Source organism: Oreochromis aureus, linkage group 19 (assembly GCF_013358895.1).
Source record: "Oreochromis aureus strain Israel breed Guangdong linkage group 19, ZZ_aureus, whole genome shotgun sequence".
Classification (NCBI taxonomy): domain Eukaryota; kingdom Metazoa; phylum Chordata; class Actinopteri; order Cichliformes; family Cichlidae; genus Oreochromis; species Oreochromis aureus.
The window spans coordinates 12,861,203-12,879,306 of record NC_052960.1 but is presented as its reverse complement, the minus strand read 5'-3'; the positions used below and the strand labels follow the sequence as shown (position 1 = coordinate 12,879,306).

General features: G+C 38.8%; 5 gene segments (V, D, J or C); 2 read left to right on the top strand and 3 right to left on the bottom strand.

Moving 5' to 3' along the window:
• Nucleotides 1-857: 857 nt before the first annotated feature.
• Nucleotides 858-1,350, bottom strand: LOC120434873. The segment is given in 2 exon segments: nucleotides 858-1,168; nucleotides 1,261-1,350. Coding segments are annotated over 2 exon segments (366 nt in total).
• A 5,307-nt stretch (nucleotides 1,351-6,657) lies between these two features.
• On the bottom strand, nucleotides 6,658-7,282 carry LOC116316058. The segment is given in 2 exon segments: nucleotides 6,658-6,989; nucleotides 7,082-7,282. Coding segments are annotated over 2 exon segments (384 nt in total).
• A 412-nt stretch (nucleotides 7,283-7,694) lies between these two features.
• On the top strand, nucleotides 7,695-8,988 carry LOC116316144 (the record flags this gene model as incomplete). The annotated part of the segment is given in 2 exon segments: nucleotides 7,695-7,827; nucleotides 8,465-8,988. Coding segments are annotated over 2 exon segments (456 nt in total), but the record flags the coding sequence as incomplete, so codon positions are not given.
• Nucleotides 8,989-13,215: 4,227 nt separating this feature from the next.
• LOC116315896 lies at nucleotides 13,216-13,930 on the bottom strand. The segment is given in 2 exon segments: nucleotides 13,216-13,550; nucleotides 13,643-13,930. Coding segments are annotated over 2 exon segments (387 nt in total).
• A 319-nt stretch (nucleotides 13,931-14,249) lies between these two features.
• Nucleotides 14,250-15,557, top strand: LOC116316082. The segment is given in 2 exon segments: nucleotides 14,250-14,400; nucleotides 15,045-15,557. Coding segments are annotated over 2 exon segments (459 nt in total).
• Nucleotides 15,558-18,104: the final 2,547 nt, after the last annotated feature.

The following is an 18,104-nucleotide window of genomic DNA, read 5'->3' as shown; positions in this document are numbered from 1 at the left end:
CCCAAATAAAACTTTAACACCTGATTACAACCCTGTGGTAGGACACTGATAAAACAACAAAAACAACATTTTCATGCATGGAATGCAATCATTGTTTAGTTCAAATCAAAGTAGATGATTTTTATTTCAGTTAAAAACTGTGTACAGGGTCTGGGTTCAATATTTGGTTTTGATGCCTAGATGAATTTTCTGTGCAAGTTTTTTGACTAAGACTTGAATTTTGAGCCTCTAAGCCCATCCAGTCTTGTTTTCTCATATAATTAATACTGCAAAAATCTGACTCAAAGTATCATCAAAGAACACCACATCTTCTCTTGCCTCCCTTTGTGGCCTTCTGGCAAACTGTAGAATTAATATTAAAATTTTGTTAATCAAATTAATAAAATTAACCAAATACATTTTTCTGCAATTTTTGCTCGTTTTAGTTATCCTGATCATGTGGCTGTTTAATTTTGACCTTTGTTGTCACCAATTAGTTTTAAATATGTATTTATGTATGCTGTGATAGAAAACGTATTTCTTATAAGTTGATTTTATTTAAGATATGAAACACTTTATAACTTTGTGATTTAAAATGTACTGTATGAACAAAATTATTTTCATATTACCTTATTATCCACAGCAAATTAGAATTAATACAAAATGTAGTGGAAAAAGGATAATATGTTGCAGATTCTAAACAGTGTTACTTAATTTAAAATATTCATAGTGATGTGATCAGGAATGAATAAATATTTTAGTTTCCACCTCTGAAAGTGGACTCAGTGAACCAGTGATGCATGTCAGAGTCTGTATCAGAAGCTCACAGCTGCAACACTGCAAATAGTAACTGAGGGAGGTTTTTGTACAACTCTGTATCACTGTGTGAACTCGGGGCCTCTATATGCTCCCATACAGTAGTAATCTCCTGCATCTGCAGCCTGAACTCCATTGATTGTGAGAGTGAACTCAGGCTCAGATCCACTGCTGCTGAAATGACTCGGCGTACCAGATTCACGGCTGCTGATTTTGTAAAACAGCAGTTTGGGAGGCTGTCCAGGTTTCTGTAGATACCAGCTGAGATCATCATCAACTCCTTGACTGGCTGTACAGCTCAGAGAGACCGTCTCCCCCAAAGCAGCAGCCTTAAACACAGGAGACTGAGTAACAGATGAACTGGCATCTGATCCTGAAAATTAAAATATGTTACTTTGTTAAAATGACAGTGTGATGTCAAGTACAACATAACAGAGAATACACAGAACCACCAGACTTCATCACCTTGAAGTCTGAGCACGATTGTGATCAGCAGTGGAGTCAGCAACATCATCATCATTATGATTAATCTCACTGTCAGAGACTCTGCACAGATGTTTCCCGCTGGTTCTTCTTTAACTGGTTTAGAATCAGTGAAGCGCAGCAAGCATTCAAAACAGAACCTGTGTGTGTGTGTGAGGGAGAGAGAGAGAGAAAGAGAGAGAGAGCTGGAGGGGGTGGGGGGTTGGAGGGATTGTTAGATGCAAAGTGAAATAATCTGTCAACACTGATCACTCATCATCATCTCAGCAGTTCATTACAGGATCAGAATCAATAGAAATACTTATAGAGCTTCACACTGTTTAGATATTTTTCATTTTTTTCAGTAACAAAAGATCAGGGATATTTCTAATTTCTCTAACAAACAGCAGGATCATTGTTCATCAGTGGTTATTTATCAAACTTAAGTTGCAATGGCCTTAATGAAAAATACTTGTGAGCTGATGGGAAATTGCTGATTGTTCACTTATTGTCACGGGTTGCTTAGAGGATCCACTCGCAGGACTCCTTAATAGCGTTCAAACAGAGACTGTTTATTACAGATCTTCACCAAGTGTATGTACAGACAGTGCGGGGTTAGTGCTATATACAAGACGTGAGGGGCAGGGGTCCAGGGCTCCAGGGAAAACGGGGAAATCACACACGCGCTCAGTTCAACCTCTCTCTTCTCCACTAGCGACCAGTCACTTCTTCCACACTCCACATGAGGAAACACGGGGATGGGTCCGGGGAATCTAGGAACAAAGAAACACTCATTAAGTCTCTGAGACGGAGGCACAGGAAACTTGAGCTAGACGTGTACTGACAAGAGCCTTCACAACAATCCAGCATTGAACAGCTGATCTCCTCCTTCTAATATACCAGCTGGTCTGATGAGGCCCAGGTGTGCACAATCCGGGAAGGCGTGGACCAAGGGCGTGAACCCGCCATGAGTTCCGCCCCGGCAAAACAGGGGAGAGAAGGGGAGAGGGAGAGAGAGAGGAAAAAGAGAAGAGAAGGGTGGCTAGGAGTGGAGAGATTCTGATCAGCACCTTGCCGATCCTGCAGGTCGTGACACTTATTATCTCATTTAGCTTTTTAAAGCTTTCACTGTTGCTGAAATGAAGTCTGTAGGTTGGGGGTGGGGGGTACACTTGTTTTGTGTTTAAGTGGCCTAGTTATTCTCATTGCAGTTGAACACTCTACACCTGCAGCCTTCAGCCAAAGTGAAGGAACTTTTTATACAGCCATAAATCATTGTGTGAACACTTCACTACCATGGTAACCCAGACAGTAATAATCTCCAGCATCTACTGCCTGAATATCACTGATGGATAAAGTGTACTGAGAACCAGATCTACTGCCTTGGAGTCAAGATGGAGTTCCTGAGTTTGGGAGGCTGTCCAGGTTTCTAAAGGTACTTACTAAGTCCAGCAGCTCCCTGTGGCATTAATGGCCACAGTGCCTGACAGGCTTGGCTTAACAGAGTCAGAAAACTATTGGCAAATGACTTTGAAATGAGGACTAAAATGATTTGAATCTTGAGGAAAAAACAACAGAAAATGTATCAGGTTAAATCAGAGAAACATGAACAGCACAAACAGAATTAAAAACAAACAAATAAAATAACTCTCACCCTGACTCAGAAAGCCAAACATTATAATCAGAGTTACTGGAAACATCACTTGACCCTGACCACTGCTGAGAGTAGAGCTTCAGCAGTTACACTGTGACCCAGTGTTTTCTGTTTTTGTTTTAAGTTTTATTCTGGGAATTGTGGCTTTCTGTCTTGTATTTCCTCTTTTACCTCTTTTAAAACACCCACGTTCAGTGTTTTGGGTTTTGCTTCACTGTTGTCTTGTCTAATTAGGTTCAGCTGTGTCTCCCTCCTGTGTGCCATTTTCTTGTTACCTTGTGTGTATATTTAGTGCGTGGTTACATCTGTTCTTTGTCGGAGTGTCTGCATATCATTCTGTGTATCATGCCTGGTGGTCATCCTGTTCATCTTCCCCAGTGTCTCTCCAGCTACGTTTCCATGTTTCAGGTTGTTTAGTTTTTAGGTCTGCAGATGTCTGTGAGCACACAGAGCAGAGATCTGAGCAAGAGCAAATGCCAACAACTCAGCGAGAGGAGCTGTTATTATGTGTGTATATGGATATTAGCAAACACTGAAATACATTTCTTGCACACAACAATGAATTTTGGTTGCTCAAATTAAACTTTTCTTCGCTCAAAATAATTTTGTCCTCAAAATGCAACATTTGCGCTTGCAAATTTTCTTCACGTGCGCTCATAATAGAGGTACAAAAAAAAAACAAAAAAACGCCATAGCCATCTGCCGCAACCGGTTGGGGTGAGGGACATCTATTTAAATGGTAACTGTAACAAAATACATTTACTCATATTTTGTATTAAATACGTGACGCCAGTACATGTATTCAGTTACTCCCCAACACTGGAGGCCATAAGAAAATTCTGTTTCTGTACAGTGATGAGCTCTGAAACCTGACTGAAACTCTTCAAATAAGCCATTCCTCTGCAGATGATCTGTTAGCTGTTTGACAACTACTCTTTCAAGGATTTTTGATATGAAAGGAAGGTTGGAGATTGGCCTATAATTAGCTAAGACAGCTGGGTCTAGAGATGACTTTTTAAGTAAAGGTTTAACTACAGCCAGCTTGAAGGCCTGTGGTACATAGCCGATTATTAGAGATAGGTTGATCATATTTAAGATTGAAGAATTAATTAATGGCAGGACTTCTTTGAGCAGTTTTGTAGAAATGGGGTCTAAAAGACACGTTGATGGTTTGGAGGAATTAATTATTGAAGTTAACTCAGAAAGATCAATTGGAGAAAAAGAGTCTAACTTAACATCAATGGTACTAAGAGTAGCTGTAGATAATATTACATCTGTGAGATGATTATTGGTAATTTTTTTCTCTAATGATAAAAATTTTATTTGTGAAGAAGTTCATGAAGTCATTACTACTTAACGTTAAGGGGATTGTTGGCTCAGTAGAGCTCTGACTTTTTGTCAGCCTGGCTACAGTGCTGAAGAGAAACCTGGGGTTGTTCTTATTTTCTTCAATCAGTGATGAATAGTAAGATGTTCTGGCTTTTATGGAGGGCTTTCTTATAAAGCAGCAAACTATTTCTCCAGGCTAAATGATGATCCTCTAAATTTGTGACACGCCATTTCCTCTCCAGCTTACGAGTTATCTGCTTCATGCTACGTGTTTGAGAATTAAATGCCTTGTTGAGGCTGTCATTTTTAGCATCTACATGAATGTTAAAATCACCCACAATAATTATTTTATCTGAGCTGAGCTCTAAATCAGATAAAAAGTCTGAGAAATCAGGCAGAAACTCTGTGTAAGGCCCAGGTGGATGATAGATGTGAACAAATAAGACTGTTTTTTGGGGGGTTTTCCAGCTAGGGTGAACAAGGCTAAGCATCAGGCTTTGAAATGGATTAAAACTCTGTCTTGGTCTGTGGTTGGTTAATAAGCTGGTGTGGAAAATTGCTGCCACACCGCCCCCTTCAAGGATTCTTGGGGGTGTTGATTCATTTAAACTAACATAATCATCCTGCTGTAACTCAGACTTATTCTTCCTGCCCTTTAATACAGACCTGGAATTGTCTTCAGCAGGACTACATCATTCAGGCAAACAACTTGCCTGATATTGGTTGGTCCCATTTTTGCTGCTAAAACAGCCCTGAACAGTTGAGACATGGACTCCATTAGATCTCTGAAAGTGTCCTGCTGTATCATTCAATTCCTGTAAGTTGTAAGGTGGGGCATCCATGGATTATGATCCATGTGATCCATGTTTTTCAAGCGCATCTCACACATGTTTTGTTGGGATTGAAATCTGGAGAATGTGGAGACAAAGTCAACACTGCAAACTCATTGTTGTGCTCCTCAAACCATTTTGGAACCATTTTTGCTTTGCAGGAGAACACATTATCCTGCTGAAAGAGGCCACAGCGAATAGGGAATATGATTTCTACGAAAAGTCTGCTACAATGCTTAGGTAGGAAGTAAGTGCCAAAGTAGAATCCACATGGATGGCAGGACCCAAGGTTTCCCAAAAAGATCACACTTCCTCCTACAGTGCATCCTGGTGTTCTCCAGTTAAGCAATGCACACACATGTTATTTAAAAGAACATGTGATTAATCAGACCACATTCCCATGCCCATTGTTGGCGCTTTTAGTGGTGGGCACCCTGACTGGTCTGTGGCTATGCAGCCACACACACAACAAACTGTGAGATAAGATAAGAAGAAGAGATAATCAGTGTTATTCACTTTCCCTGTCATTGGTTATAATGATTTGCCTGATTGGTGTAAATACAGAACTTCTTACAGTCCTTTTGCATAGCAAGTAAATAATGTCTGTCTGTGTGTGTAATGGCTGCAAATGCAGTCACACTAAATGAAAAAAAAATACATATATATGGAAAAGAAAAAAGTGACATTACAGTGTTTTCATCTGCTGACAATCAATCAAGTTTTTTTTTAGAAAAAAAAAGAACAGGAACATGGTTTTGGTGGGCTGGCAGAACATACTACCTAAACTTCTATTAAACTTCTTTTTTCTTTTTGTCACATGCACATGTTTTGTCCAGATGACATAACCCAAAAAACCAAAGAAGGAACCTGGTGTCCACTGACAGGAAAGGTTATTAAGTCTAATCTCATCATGATCTGATGACGAGATCATGATTTCTTACATATGACAGACTGACACCCACGATAGTCAACACATCATGAGCTTATTGCGATAACCACAGCTTGTCCTTTTGGTTCTTTAGGTTTTGTACTGACAGAACTACTGATACAGCAGCACTCCGAGGCTTAGCCAAGAGAATTGGTTGAAAGTAGATCTGTGGTAATGCAAAGATCAGAGAGGCTGGGCATGAACTCACAGTGGGAAAAGCAAAAGGAACACACCTGCTGCTCTGATCAATATGATTTTTGAAGAAAACTTTGTGTGAGAGAGATCACTGCTAAAAAGTGTTGACAACAACAAGTTAAAGCTTCGTTCAAGCTTTAATGATCTTCATGGGACGATATTGGGAATATAAAGCTTAAAAAATAGAAAAACAAACAATAAAGCCTTAATGCAATGTGACTATTAGGGGAATGTAAAAAAGAAACAAGGAAACTGTGAATTGGTGGAACCAGATGTTTAAAAATAAATCCTTATTTCAAAATTCCCCAAAAGAAGTGTAGATGAGTATTTAGTGCTTGGTGAAGTTACTGTGTTCAGTGGTCTGTGTCAGAGTTTCTTCCTCTTCAGCAGCTGCAGTCAGTTCCTGCTGTAACAGCTCAGTGTCTCTGCAGTCTGACTGATGGAGGTTTTTGTATGACTACAAATCACTGTGTGAACACATAAGCACTGTTTATGTAGTGGTAACTCTGACAGTAGTAAACTGCTGCATCTTCAGCCTGAACTCCACTGATGGTCATAGAGAAGTCAGAGCTGCTTCCACTGCCACTAAATCGAGATGGTGTTCCTGAATGTCTTATGCTCACATGTCGAATTAGGAGCTTTGGAGTTTGTCCAGATTTCTGTTGATACCAGAACATACACTGACCAGCACCACAGCCAGCAACAGCTTGGCTGGTCCTACAGGTCAGAGTGACAGTGGATCCAGGAGTAAATGTCACTACTGGAGGTTGAGTCACAGTCACCTGACCGCTGCATCCTGCAGACAAAAACAAATCATTCATTTATCAGCAGAAATCAATGAGAGAAAAAGCAGCACATCATGTTTGAAATGTTGCTAAGTGAATGAACCTGTAAAACAGCAGCAGGTCAGCGTCCAGATGAGGATGGTGATGAGAGTCATGGTGGTTGTGCTTTCTGCTGTGTTGACTGACAGATGTGAGTCCTGCAGTGTTGAACTCACAGGACTATAAACCTTCTCAGTTCTCTGGAGGATCAGCTGATGATGCAAAGCCTCCTCTCTATGGAAATGATTTCTCTGCTCTCAACACACTGAAGGAAACGGGGGGCACAAAATCAAAAGAAACTAATACCATTAAAGATTTTATGGAATAGACGAAAATAATTGGAAACATATTTACGTATTTTTAACACCTGTGGGAGTCTGGTTTGTATGCTTACCTTTTGATTTTGGTATCAACAAATGCAATATACCTGTAAAACTGTCTTAAGTATAGCCTCATAATTCATGATTTTTTAAAGTTTTTCTGTTTGCTGTTTTAAACAGTTTTTTGTTTGTTTGTGTGTGTTTTAAAAGTATGTTTAGGTTTATGTGAAAATTAAGTTTTGTCTTTCAATTCTTAATACTAAAGATACAATTATGATAATTATGATTTAAATGCATTAAATAATTTTAAGTCACTTAAGTTAAATCGTCTTCTACATTTAATAAGGTGTACTGTGATGTTTTATATTAAAAGGTTCATTTTCAGTGGTTAGAGGTTTGTTCAGAGAGCAGGAGGTTTTTGTACGGTCACTTAATGAGTTTGTATCACTGTGGTACACTTTTGGTGGAGGAACCAAACTCATCGTTGGTTGTAAGTACCAGAAATTTGTCATTTTTGAAAAATGTAGTATTTATTAAGCATATTTTTAACCTACAAAACAGAACTTTGAACAAATTCAGTGATTATTATTAAGTTGATGTCACAATTTTGAAATGAACTTTTCTTAAATTAATATTCATTTAGTCTTTTACATAACACAAAACAACAAATTGTAATGTTCTTTTAGTTATTTTTGCTTCTTTCAATATTGTCTGGTTAAGATATTAAAAGCTGTGATAGTGACGTTTTACTTCACTTTGATTTGAAATGTATTTTTACCACTGAATTTTAAAATAAAAACAAATATTGAATTATGTTTTGTGGAGTTCTGTTAGAATCAAAAATAATTTTCTCAGTATATTTAGATCAAGTTTTTGTTCATGGTTGATCAATTTCAAATTAAGTTTAAAGGAAGTGAAAGAAACAGATGCGAAGTTTTAAGTGTATTCTCATGAGTGCTTTAGCTTTGTCAGTTTCAAATAAGAAAATTATCACAAGGTAAAGTTATTAACTGTAACACATTATGAAATAATAAAGGTTTGATCAATAATCACTAACAATATATTTATTCAGATGTTTGTACATTTGTATCTCTTTTTTCGGTTATCTTCAACCTTTTCTCCTCCAGCGGGTGTGGTGAGGCCCACCCTCACTGTCCTCCCTCCATCCAAAGAGGAAGACAAACAGAGTAGTGCCACTGTGGTGTGTTTGGCCACCGGGGGCTTCCCCTCAAACTGGAATTTGGGCTGGAAGGTGGGGGGCACCAGCACATCCTCAGGGGTTTCAACCAGCCTGGAGGTCTTGGGGACAGACGGCCGCTACAGCTGGAGCAGCACCCTGAGCCTCTCTGCAGACCAGTGGAGGAAGGCGGGCTCAGTGAGCTGTGAGGCCAGTCTGAGTGGACAGAGCCCCGTCACTCAAACCCTGGACCCTGACCACTGCTCAGAGTAGAGCTTCAGCAACACTTCCTGTCTGCATATGATGTGTTTTATAGTTTGATGAAGCTACATGTTTCTGCTGTTGCGATATTTCTGCAAACATTTGACTCTCTATTGATGTGCATGCTAAGTTTATCAGTTAAAACTGTCCAAGTTGTTTTTTAAAACCATTGTTCAAAAAAAAGTAAAAATCACAAAATAAAATCACAGCTTAAGAAAAATCACTTTTGCTTTGTTCTTGGGGAGAAGCTTTTAAAAGCTTATTTGTGTGCAAAATCAGCGATCGTCATTGACCTTTGAAACTAAAGATAAAGACACCAACCAAAATCCAGCTTTATACTGGTGAGGAGTTGGAAAGTAGCTGTCAAAGGAAAACCTGGAAGGAGAGCAAGGAACACAAACTCAGTTTATTTCGTGTACACGGGCGAAGCTTACTGCGTGGCAAGACACAAGCAAGTCGCGCAGAGCCTCAGTCCGTTCTTTATTTTATAGCAGAGAATAGATTACACAGCATCTCCAGGTGGAGCATACGTAATAGAAAAACATCTCTAGATATGGTTATCGCATGAGTGGCCGTTATCCATAAGACAAGAGGAACTAGTATCTTTTGTCATATCAGCTTCAGGTTGGAACTGTCTCTGCCTGAGAGTGTGTTACTTTGTAACTTCCTCACGCATGCTTCTGTTCCTTAATCTGTAGGTTGCAGGCACATCATGTTCTCACAAGAAATTATACTTAAGCAAAATAAAAGTTATCAAAGTAAGTAAATGTAAAAATCTCTTAACAGTAGCCATCATGGTGAATGGAACTTTGTCTTATATTGCAATATGTAGCTGAGTCTCTGCTGCCCCACTACAGCTGAACTTCCCACCTCCCAAATACAACTTTAACACCTGATTACAACCCTGTGGTAGGAAACTGATAAAACATTTTCATGCATGAAGCACAATCATTGTTTAGTTCAAATCAAAGTAGATGAATTTTATTTAAGTTAAAAACTGTGTACAGGGTCTGGGTTCAGTATTGGGTTTTGATTACTAGACATATTTTCTGTGCAAGTTTTTTGACTAAGACTTGAATTTTGAACCTCTAAGCCCATCCAGTCTTGTTTTTTCAAGGAATTAATACTGCAAAAATCTGACTCAAAGTATCATCAAAGAACAACACATGTTCTCTTGCCTCCCTTTGTGGCCTTCTGGCAAACTGTAGAATTAATATTAAAATTTTATTAATCAAATTTAAAGCCCTTCATGGCCAGGCTGATGTTTATGCAGCACCACTGCTAACAACATGTTACTGCAGTCAGTCGTTTGAGGCTGTAACAAATACATTTTTCTGCATTTTCTGCTCGTTTTAGTTATCCTGATCATTTGGTTATTTAATTTTGACCTTTGTTGTCATCAGTTACTTTTAAAAATGTATTTATGTATGCTGTGATATGAAAACTTATTTCTTATAAGTTAATTTTATTTAAAATGTGAAACACCTTATAACTTTGTGATTTAAAATGTATTGTATAAACAAAATTATTTTTATATTACCTTCTTATGCACAGCAAATTAGAAGTAATACAAAATGTAGTGAGATAAGCATGATATGTTACAGATTCTAAATAGTGTGACTTAATTTAAAATCTTCTTAATGATGTGATCAGGAATGAATACATATTTTAGTTTCCACCTCTGAAAGTGGACTCAGTGAACCAGTGATGCATGTCAGAGTCTGTATCAGAAGCTCACAGCTGCAACACTGCAAATAGTAACTGAGGGAGGTTTTTGTACGACTCTGTATCACTGTGTGAACTCGGGGCCTCTATATGCTCAATCTCCTGCATCTGCAGCCTGAACTCCATTGATTGTCAGAGTGAACTCAGGCTCAGATCCACTGCTGCTGAAATGACTTGGAGTATCAGATTGGCGTCTGCTGATTTTGAAAAACAGCAGTTTGGGAGGCTGTCCAGGTTTCTGAAGGTACTAAGTCCAGCAACTCCTTGTGGCACTAATGGTCACAGTGCCTGACAGACTTGGCTTTACAGAGTCAAAAAACTATTGGCAAATGACTTTGAAATGAGGACTAAAATGATTTGAATCTTGAGGAAAAAACAGCAGAAAATGTATCAGGTTAAATCAGAGAAACATGAACAGCACAAACTGAAATTAAAACAAACAAGTAAAAAGTCTCTCACCCTGACTCAGAAACTCAAACATTATAATTAGAGTTACTGGAAACATCACTTGACCCTGACCACTGCTTAGAGTAGAGCTTCAGCAACACTTCCTGTTGGCATCTGATGTGTTTTACAGTTTGATGAAGTTACATGTTTCATTTGTTGCAATAATTCTGTAAATGTTTGACTCTTTATTGATGTGTAATTTTATCAGCGAATATTATCCATGTTGTGCTTTAAAACAATGCTGTACAGAAAATGATATATTCCACGTTATAGTTACTATCAGCATTGTATAGTTCATAGAGTATTTTTTCATTAGTAAATCATTAGAATGCATTAGAGTTTTTTAGTTTATGTACGTAAATAAAAAAAATGCAACTGTTTCAATCAGTAAACTTATTTTAATAACAGACCTGCTGAGGGAGTTTTGATTGATTGATTGATTGATTGATTGATTATTAATAATTAATTTGTCCCTAGGGAAATTGTTTGCAACATAAATTCACATGACTTGCAACGGGGTGGGGGCTGGGCAAGAGTTAACCCATGTGGACAGCAGTCTGGTCTTGCTGCCAGTGTTCCGTGCTGGACAGATCAGCCTGCCTACTTTGGGTTGGAGTAAGCAGTGGGAGTCGTTGGGAGGCGTTGGGACGCTTTGGGAGGGGGGTAAGTGCATCTCTGTGTCAGTGAATTTGTTTAATTTGAGCAGACAAAATTCATTGCTACGTGCAAGAAATGTATTTCAGTTTTGCTATTATCCATATACACACATAATAACAGCCCCTCTCGCTCAGAGGGGCTGTTATTATGTGTGAGAGCAGGTCTGCAGATGTCTGTGAGCACACAGAGCAGAGATCTGAGCAAGAGCAAATGCCAACAACTGAGCAACAATGAATTTTGTTTGCTGAAATTAAACTTTTCTTCACTCAAAATAATTTTCTCCTCAAAATGCAAAATTTCATCTTGCAAATTTTCTTTAGGTTTGCACAGAATAAAGGCACAAAAATACCACTGTAGCCATCTGCCGTGATCGGTTGGGGTGAGGGATACCTATTTAAATGGTGACTGTAACGAAATACATTTAATCATTTTTTGTATTAAATATGTGACCCCGGTACATGTATTCCGTTACTCCCCAACACTGGAGGCCATAAGAAGATTCTGTTTCTGTGCTGTGATGAGCTCTGAAACCTGACTGAAACTCTTCAAATAAGCCATTCCTCTGCAGATGATCTGTTAGCTGTTTGACAACTACTCTTTCAAGAATTTTTGAGATGAAAGGAAGCTAAGACTAATTAGCAAAGACTGCTGGGTCAAGAGAAGGCTTTTTAAGTAAGTGTTTAACTGCTGGCAGCTTGAAGGCCTGTGGTACATAGCCGATTATTAGAGACACGTTGATCATGTTTAAGATTGAAGAATTAATTAATGGTAGGACTTCTTTGAGCAGTCTTGTAGGAATGGGGTCTAAAAGACACGTTGATGGTTTGACGAAGCAGTTACTGAAGTTAACTCAGAAAGACCGATTGAAGAAAAGGACTCAAAATGAATATCAATGGTACTGAAAGTAGTTGCAGATAATGTTACATCTGTGCGATGATTTTGAGTATTTCTTTTCTCTAATGGTTCAAATTTTATTTGTGAAGAAGTTCATGAAGTCATTTTTAGTTAACATTAAAGGAACGGTTGCGTCAACAGCGCTCTGACTTTTTGTCAGCATGGCTACAGTGCTGAAGAGAAACCTAGGGTTGTTCTTATTTTCTTTAATCAGTGATGAATAGAAAGATGTTCTTGCATTACAGAGGGCTTTCTTATAATGCTGCAAACTAAAGCTAAATGATGATCTTCTAACTTTGTTTTACACCATTTTGTCTCCAGCTTATAAGTTATCTGCTTTAAGGTCCGTGTTTGAGTGTTATAACAGCGAGTCAAGTACTTTTGATTTGAGGTTCTCTTTTTCACATGAGCTACAGTAACCAGAGTCATACTTAGTGAGGAGGCAAAATTATTAACAAGATGATCGACCTCTGTAGGAGTAGCATTCAGATATCTGCTCTGCTCTGTGTTGGTACAGGCATTGAAGATGATAACAGTGAGTGAATATTTCAAAATTCCCCAAAAGAAGTGTAGATGAGTATTTAGTGCTTGGTGAAGTTACTGTGTTCAGTGGTCTGTGTCAGAGTTTCTTCCTCTTCAGCAGCTGCAGTCAGTTCCTGCTGTAACAGCTCAGTGTCTCTGCAGTCTGGCTGAGGGAGGTTTTTGTATGACTACAAATCACTGTGTGAACACTGCAGCACTGTTTATTTCATGGTAACTCTTACAGTAGTAAACTGCTGCATCTTCAGCCTGAACTCCACTGATGGTCATAGAGAAGTCAGAGCTGCTTCCACTGCCACTAAATCGAGATGGTGTTCCTGACTCAAGCGTTGTTGCATATTTTATCAGGAGCTTTGGAGCCTGTCCAGATTTCTGTTGATACCAGTACATAGCATCATCACCATCATCATATCTGAAAACAGCTCGGCTGGTCCTACAGGTCAGAGTGACAGTGGATCCAGGAGTAGATGTCAGTACTGGAGGTTGAGTCACAGTCACCTGACCGCTGCATCCTGCAGACAAAAACAAATCATTCATTTATCAGCAGAAATCAATGAGAGAAAAAGCAGCACATCATGTTTGAAATGTTGCTGAGTGAATGAACCTGTAAAACAGCAGCAGGTCAGCGTCCAGATGAGGATGGTGATGAGAGTCATGGTGGTTGTGCTTTCTGCTGTGTTGACTGACAGATGTGAGTCCTGCAGTGTTGAACTCACAGGACTATAAACCTTCTCAGTTCTCTGGAGGATCAGCTGATGATGCAAAGCCTCCTCTATGGAAATGATTTCTCTGCTCTCAACACACTGAGGGCAATGTGGGGCACAGAATCAAAATTGTTTGAGTTAATACCATTAATAATTTCATGCAATAGAGAAAAACATATTTGGAAAGATATTTACGTATTTTTAACACCTGGATTAAAATGGCACTCTGGTTTGTATACTTATTTTTGATTTTGCTATCAACAAATACAATATACCTGTATAGCGTTCTTAAGTATTTTGTCATAGTTTCATAATTCATGATTTTTGAAGCCTTTCTTGTTGCTGCTTTAAACAGTTTTTTGTGTACTTTAAAAAAATAAATATGTGTAATGTGAAAATTAAGTTTTGTCTTTCAGTTCTTAATACTAAAAATACAATAATGATAATCATGATTTAAATGCATTAAATAATTTTAAGTCACTTTAGTTAAATCATCTTCTACATTTAATAAGGTGTACTGTGATGTTTTACATGAAAAAAGGTTCATTTTCAGTGGTTAGAGGTTTGTTCAGAGTGCAGGAGGTTTTTGTACGGCCACTTAATGAGTTTGTATCACTGTGGTACACTTTTGGTGGAGGAACCAAACTCATCGTTGGCTGTAAGTAAAAGAAATTTGTCATTTTTGAAAAATGTAGTATTTATTAAGCATTTAAAACAAATCTACTAAACAGAACTTTGATCAAATTCAGTGATTATTATTAAGTTGATGGTAACATTTTGGAAGAAACTTTTCTTAAATCAATATTCATTCAGTCTTTGAAGGAACTGAACTTACAGAAAACAAATTTTGATGTTCTTTTTGGTTCATTTTGCTTCTTTAAATATTATCTGGTTACAATATTAAAGGTTCTGACAGTGACGTTTTAGCTGACTTTGATTTAAAATTTATTTTTACTCATGAGTTATAAAATAAAAACAAATATTGAATCGTGTTTTACCGACTTATATCAGAAAAAAGAAATTAACTCAGTATATTTAGATCAATTTTGTGTTCATGGTTGATCAATTTTAAATTAAGTTTAAAGGAAGTGAAAGAAACAGATGTGAAGTTTTAACTGTATTCTCATGAGTGCTTTAGCTTTGTCAGTTTCAAATAAGAAAATTATCACAGAGTCAAGTTATTAACTATAGCGCATTATGAAAAAATAAAGATTTGATCAATAATCACTGACAATATATTTATTCAGATGTTTGTACATTTGTATCTCTTTTTTCGGTTATCTTCAACCTTTTCTCCTCCAGCGGGTGTGGTGAGACCCACCCTCACTGTCCTCCCTCCATCCAAAGAGGAAGACAAACAGAGTAGTGCCACTGTGGTGTGTCTGGCCACCGGGGGCTTCCCCTCAAACTGGAATCTGGGCTGGAAGTTAGGGGGCACCAGCACATCCTCAGGGGTGTCAACCAGCCTGGAGGTCTTGGGGACAGACGGCCGCTACAGCTGGAGCAGCACCCTGAGCCTCTCTGCAGACCAGTGGAGGAAGGCGGGCTCAGTGAGCTGTGAGGCCAGTCTGAGTGGACAGAGCCCCGTCACTCAAACCCTGGACCCTGACCACTGCTCAGAGTAGAGCTTCAGCAACACTTCCTGTCTGCATATGATGTGTTTTATAAGTTTGATGAAGCGACATGTTTATTTTCTTGCGATATTTCTGCAAACATTTGACTTTCTATTGATGTGCATGCTAAGTTTATCAGCTAATATTATCCATGTTGACTTTAAAACCATGGTGTAAAAAAAGTAAAAATCACAAAATAAAATCACAGCTTAAGAAAAATCACTTTTGTTTTGTTCTTGGGGAGAAGCTTTTAAAAGCTTATTTGTGTGCAAAGTCAGCAATCGCTCTTGACCTTTGAAACAAAAGATGAAGATACCAACCAACATCCAGCTTTAAACTGGTGAGGAGTTGGAAATTGCCATCATGAATGTAACATGGTCTTATACATAGCTGGACTGGCCATTGGGCATACCGCTCATTTGCCCGGTGGGGCGATGGTAATTTTTCGTTTTTATGGGCCGATGGTTTTTTGTTTTTGTTTTGTTTTGGGGTTGTTTTTGTAACAGTATAAACAGTGAAAGGTGGTGGATTTGCCAGACGCTGGCTGATGTGTAAAAATAACTCAGTTGTTTGGTGGTGGCTATGGTGGAGCTTCCACAGAGGCCAGCAGGTGGATGAGGGAAAGGGGAGGCAGGAGGAGGAGAGACCCGAGGCGGCCGCCGAGTGTCAGGTGAACTGAACTTCAGGCAAGAAGTTATGATTTGCAGTCTGTCTGGGTCAGATATAAACCAAGTTTAGGTGTATTTTATTTTCATTGTGCTGACTTTTTACAGTCAGTTACAATAACTGGTACTGCGTACTAGCTAGCATGACGGAGATTCTATACAGCTGGGTGGGTGCTATGATGTTAGTGATAGTGAACTTTATTTTCTTCATAAGGTTAGTTATTAGAGTTGCCAACCATCCTGTACAAAACGGAATCGCCCGATATTCAGGGAAAATATTACGGATTTCGTATTGAGCTGAAAAGGAACACAGTTTGTCCCGGACTTCAGCTAGAATGGAAAAAACAAAACAAAACACAAAGCTGGAGTTATTCTGCGTCTTTACGCTGTCAGCTGCCTCTTCTTCTCTCATTCTCTCCCCCCTCCCTCTCCTGTTGCTACTTCAAGCATGAAACTGATCAATGATCAGCTGATCGGCTCTTCTCTCTTGTTTGTTTGTCTCCCACTTTGCGCCAGAAAGAGGAAACCAGCGGATGTCGTGCTAAACAACAGCAGCACGTTTAAGCTTGATCAGCTGTTATTAGAATTTATTTAATATTAATTTCTAGTATCACCTGATGTTTGCTGGAGCCACAGCCTTAAAGCTGCTGGTCATGATATTGGTTTGGACATGTAGTGAGAGGGAAACATGAAGATGAAACCAGGAGATGTTCTTACTGAATCATCAGAGCTGAACCAGGTTTACCTTTAATGTGACATGAATGAGTTGAAGGGAAGTTATGAACTGTTTCTGAGAGACAAATAACACCAGGATCCTTTTCTAAGTAGCTGAAAGCTGGTAACTGTGTAGGGGCGGGTCTAGCAAAGTTTTGCCAGGGGGCAGGTAGGGCATTAACAGGGAAAGGGGGGCACAAAGAAATACTTTTCTTTCTTATTCTCATTTAAAATGTCTTGCTTTTAACAAATAATTATCCGAATCTTACAACTACAGTTTTTATCTGATGTAGAATGTATAGAAATCAGACATATACCAACAAGTAGGGATGGGTATCGAAAACCGGTTCTTGTTGAGAACCGGTTCCCACTGTTTCAATTCCTTGGAATCCTTTGCCATTTTTGCAAACGATTCCCTTATCGATTCCAGTCGCCCCGAATGACGTCACCACGTTGCGGAGCGTACCTGGCAGGAAACACGGTGCCTAAGCGGCTCAAACGCTTAAAAGTTTGTTTATACTTTACGAGAACGGATTGTCATCCGTTCAGGGCAACTTGCAATACTTGCAAAGTAGATATTTCATTAAGGGAGGAAACACTACGAATATGCAAAAGCATTTGCTCACAAAACACGCGATGAACTTAAATGAATGTCTTTAATTCCGCTCCGGACTCGTGAATCTCAACCCAGCAGCAGCAGCGTAACGCTTGCACGTCATCTCCGTTAATGCGGCAGGTAAATAATCAACTAACAGTGCATATTATGTTAGCGCGATCTGCTTTATTACAAAACCTGCCATTGTGCATTTAGGTGACCATGATGAGACAGACAGAGTCTGGCTGGCGCTCGCTGGCAGTTGTCGCTGCAGTCTACCGGTAGCGTCTCTTTTCAGGCCCGCATGTCACCGAGCAGTGACTAGTTTGTGGTCAAAACCTTGCAGCCATTTGCCACAGCAGATGGTAAGTGAATGTGTTTAATTGTAGGCAGGGACATTACTGGATATTCTTGTGTAATTGCTACAGAATAATTTATGTTATACTTTGTTATTGCTACAGAAGAATATTTATTTTATTATTTTACGTTTACAATTTTCCCCGGGGACCCTGTGACACCCCACTGAAGAGCCATAGGCTGTGGATCTCTTAAGATCTCACTGTTGGGTTTGTAAGGCCATGTTACTCCTAAATTTCTATCTTGTTGAAAGAGAAGATATAAAACAGTTCTAAGCTAATCGACCTTAGTGTTCTCCTTTTTAAAAACAAGAATCGATAAGAGAATCGATAAAGAATCGAATCGTTAAACAGAATCGAAAATGGAATCGGAATCGTTAAAATCTTATCAATACCCATCCCTACCAACAAGATAGTGT